At 31.6% G+C, this 4109-nt stretch overlaps 1 protein-coding gene across 1 annotated transcript; it reads left to right on the top strand.

The window, feature by feature from the left end:
- The first annotated feature begins 1968 nt into the window (after positions 1 to 1968).
- LOC118738603 lies at positions 1969 to 3469 on the top strand. Its single transcript, XM_036469535.1, has 2 exons — positions 1969 to 2850; positions 2907 to 3469. The coding sequence occupies exons 1-2, from the start codon at positions 2473 to 2475 to the stop codon at positions 3282 to 3284; spliced, it is 756 nt and encodes a 251-aa protein (XP_036325428.1). The 5' UTR covers positions 1969 to 2472; the 3' UTR covers positions 3285 to 3469.
- Positions 3470 to 4109: the final 640 nt, after the last annotated feature.

The following is a 4109-nucleotide window of genomic DNA, read 5'->3' as shown; positions in this document are numbered from 1 at the left end:
AAAGTAGAACTTTGAAATCGATTTTAAGCGGTCGTTATTCATATACCTACATACATACATACATATATTACTTTTCATATCAATTCAAGTGTATTACATGCGCCCCACGCTTTTCATTTTCAATTTCATAGATTGTTTATAATGACTTTTGCTAAAATTTCAAAATCAAAAGTTATCAAAACAAATTCTATGGAACTGAGAAATATTATTTTCTACTTTTTAGTCCATTTATAAAAGCGTTGTATATTAAAAAGTTTTTTTTATATTATTTATTTTCTACTTTTTAGTCCTGTCTGAATAAAATTTTGCAATAGATATTAAAATAATTCAACGATATTAATAGAAAGGTGCACACACATGCATTTACATATGTATGTACATACAAACGAGCACCGATTAATTTTATTTAAAGAAATGGCGTGTCGTCTATTTCCGCTTTAGCAAACGTAGTACATAGGGCGACATCTAGATGTCATTTACCTCGCCCTATTCACTACAGATGTCGCCCTATGCACTATGCTTTTTTATAGGAACTTTTCAAAGCAAAGGTTTTATGGTGTCGAACACACAACATTGAAAGTTTCTGGATCCACAACATTGAAAGTTTCTGGACACACAACATTGCAAGTTGATAAAAGCGTTGTAAAAAGACAATTTATGTGGTTGCGTCCGGACAATGCAAATCTCTATCAAAATTTAATTTCTTCCAGCTTTGGATTGCTATTGTGGTAGAAGTAAAACATGTATATATGGACGTATATTACATACATACGTACATATTTATGTATAAACAGTATACTCTCGATTTTTACACGTTGTCTCATTAGCAGGCAACGGATTTTTAGGACCTAAAAACCTATAAAAAAGACAAAATAAAATAACGAAATAGGCTGGAAGAGGCAAAATAAAATAGCGAAAAAGGCAGGAAAAGACACTAGGTATTGCAAAAAAGGCAAAAAAGGGCAAAACGAAATTGCGAAAAGGCAGGAAAAGGCACTAAGTATTGCGTGTTAAAACCAATTTTCTCAACTGTAATCATATCAAATCTGTATAAATAATGTTTTTGCCAAAAAAATCAAAAGGTCTCTATGTACTTTTAAAATTGTGGCTTTCACCTTTACCTAGGAACCCTTGTTAGCGAGTATGAAACATAAATATATTGCAAACATATGCATGTATGTATATCTATTGTTAAGTAAATAAATATTTTGCTACAAAATGGGTACCAAAACAAACTTGGGGTGTACCTGTCTTCAAAAACGCAAGTACGTATATTTAAATATGTAGTATATAGACTAGTCTTTATGAAAAAGAATTTGTGCAGATTTAAATTTGTTGAAAAATAAAACTCGTTGCATGTACATACATTAGGTGCGAAATTGAGTTAATAATAAAAAAATTACAATTTATGGGTTTTTCGGTGGCTCTTTGGCAAAATTGTAATTAATTTTTTTGATGTATATTAGAGTATAGTTTAAAGCACTAGAATCCACCATAAAAATATCAAATTTCGCTAACGTATATGCACTCAATCAATTTTTGTAAATTAACACATTGACTCAATTTTGCACCCATATAATTTATGAAACATATTGCCACGTTGCAACTCGCTGCAACCTGTTCTCCTCCGTTGAAGTGTCGACTTTTGTTATAAATGAGTAAGTGAGTTGGTTTTCTGTTATTAAAATACCATGAGATGCGTTTTGGAAAATAAAAATAAAAATATTACTGAAAAAGCTAGGACGGGGCTTTCATGCCGTGAAATAGCGAAAATATCGATTGTGAGCCAATCGACTGTTAGCCGTATTACAAACAAAATATGAGCCAAATGCGGCTCTTTTTACTTTCTCTTTGCTTAGAACATTGTGGCTCTTTTTACTTTTTAAAATACATATTTCTTTGCTGGACATTCTTTTCCATTGTGTTGCTTTTTATTTTATTATTTTTATATACACACACCCAGAAAAATATCCTCGATTTTTAAGTAACACGATCCATGTTAAATTCACATGAAACAGTTGTACACACGAAACAACAACAATTTTTCCATTTTAACATGATATTTTTAACAGGAAAAAAGTGTTAAGAGTAACATGAAGTATTTTTGGTTAATTTACCAAGATATAGTGTTAAATTTACATGTGAATAGTGTTAAAAATATATGGCAACGTGATTCCTGTTTGTTGCAACCTGAGTTATTGTAAAATTTACATGAGGGTTTTTTTAAATAATGTTGATTCAAACACATAAAGTGTTAAATTTACATTTAGTTGATGTTAAAAAGGTCTGGCAACATGATTTCTGTTTGTTTTGACATGAGCTATTGTGAATTTTACAGGGTATGTGGTTAGAGAACATAAAAGTACCGTAATATTTTATTTGCGTGCGCGTTCTTCGTCATTCGGTTGCATTTTTATTTGGTGTATTATTTGTGAAAGATTATTAAAAAAAGCTATTTAAATATTAAGAAGAATGGGTACAGAAAATGTCTTTGGGGAATCGGCGGGCATATATTTCGTTGTTGATGGTGATTTAACCATGGGGAATGAAGTTGAGACTTCACTGCAGCAAAGCCAAGCCACTGAAGCTTCACGTGAAAAAGAAAATTTGAAAGACGTCGTATGTGGTAAAATGAACTTCAGTGAAGAAGTTTATCAAAGAATTCTCGGTAAGTTCTTTGAGAATCTGCGAGGAACCATATGCATATTTATGTTATTGACAGATTGCGGAATGGATGTAGAAAGTCTGTATTTCATCAACGATGGGGACATAAATGAACTTTTCCCTGCATCAATGCTCGGAACGAGAGTAAAGTTTAAAGAAAGAGTTGCACGTTGGCGACAGAATGAAGTAAGTAAATCATTTTCACATCAATGATAAGCTTTGCATACTTTTTTTATTTTAAGGCTGATACCATTTCGTCAATAGGATCATGCAAGAGTTGGATAAATTCTAGCCAAGAGTCTCACGACTCGATAAGAGACATGGAAGCAAAGAATTTAAAGTTAATACTTAATGCCACTGAAAGAGGTCAAAGCATCTTTAAACAATATAGAGAAAAGACCGTGCTGTCAGATGTTAGTCGTGACATTTTGGTAAATACCATTGTTGACCACTTCTCAGCGCGATCAGTGCCTATGACAATGAAAGATATCATCACCTTTTCTGAGCAAATAACTATTTTATTTCCCAACGAAGACATGGTATGTATGCATTTTCATATTCACTTGCTATCAAAATTTGTAAATACATATGTAAAGGAGGATCAAGTTTCAAGCGGATAAAAAATAGCACTGATTTTTAATAATTTTTTAGCTGACAGATTTTTGCCCTTTTTTCCTTATAAGCATGAATTTCTTACGAAATAAAAAGTGGAAGAAAGTTCGAAACTCTGATTTATATGGTTTTGGCTAAAGCTTGGATACAATTTTTATAGAAAAATAACAGAATAAATTTAGCTTGAAAAACGTTGTGAATATTAAAAAAAAAAAAAATTCAACACTTAAATGCATTTATTTTGCTTTTATTTAGCGCTATTACTGCAACCGTCGAAATGGCAAAAATCCAACAGGCAAACTTTATGATAAGGCAACAAACATCCGAAGGAAAATAAAAAAAGAATCAGGAGCACTAAGCGTTGCACCTAAATGTCAACCCACTCAATCAAGTTTGTCGGAGCAGGCGAGCAATAGTAAATTTAATTTTACAAAAACGTTATTATCTATGTACGTGTATGTATGTATATACCACTATATTTGGCCCACAGTTTCGTGAGTATATTGATTGCTTCGTGGGTTTCGAAATTTTTTTGTTTTTGTCGCACGGTGCAATACCTACACGTACATATATACCAAAACTATATAAATCAAACTTTCAGTTTTTATGCAGAGCTTAGAAAAACTCAACAAATTTTTATAAAAATTGTGGACTTTTAAAAAACTTTCAAACATTTTTGGGTAGTTTTGTAGCCTCTTAAATTTTTGTCTGATAAAGCGCAAGTTGTAAGCGGATAAAAAATCGCGTTGATTTTTAAAAACTTTTTCATTGTCAGTTTTTATAAATTGCACTTGTTGTATAAAAAAAACCGCAAAAGCCGTCAGCAATTTTTT

Source organism: Rhagoletis pomonella, unplaced genomic scaffold (genome assembly GCF_013731165.1).
Source record: "Rhagoletis pomonella isolate Grant_MI unplaced genomic scaffold, Rhpom_1.0 Rhpom_scaffold_00004, whole genome shotgun sequence".
NCBI classification, from domain to species: Eukaryota; Metazoa; Arthropoda; class Insecta; order Diptera; family Tephritidae; genus Rhagoletis; species Rhagoletis pomonella.
This window is presented reverse-complemented; position numbering and strand designations above follow the sequence as displayed.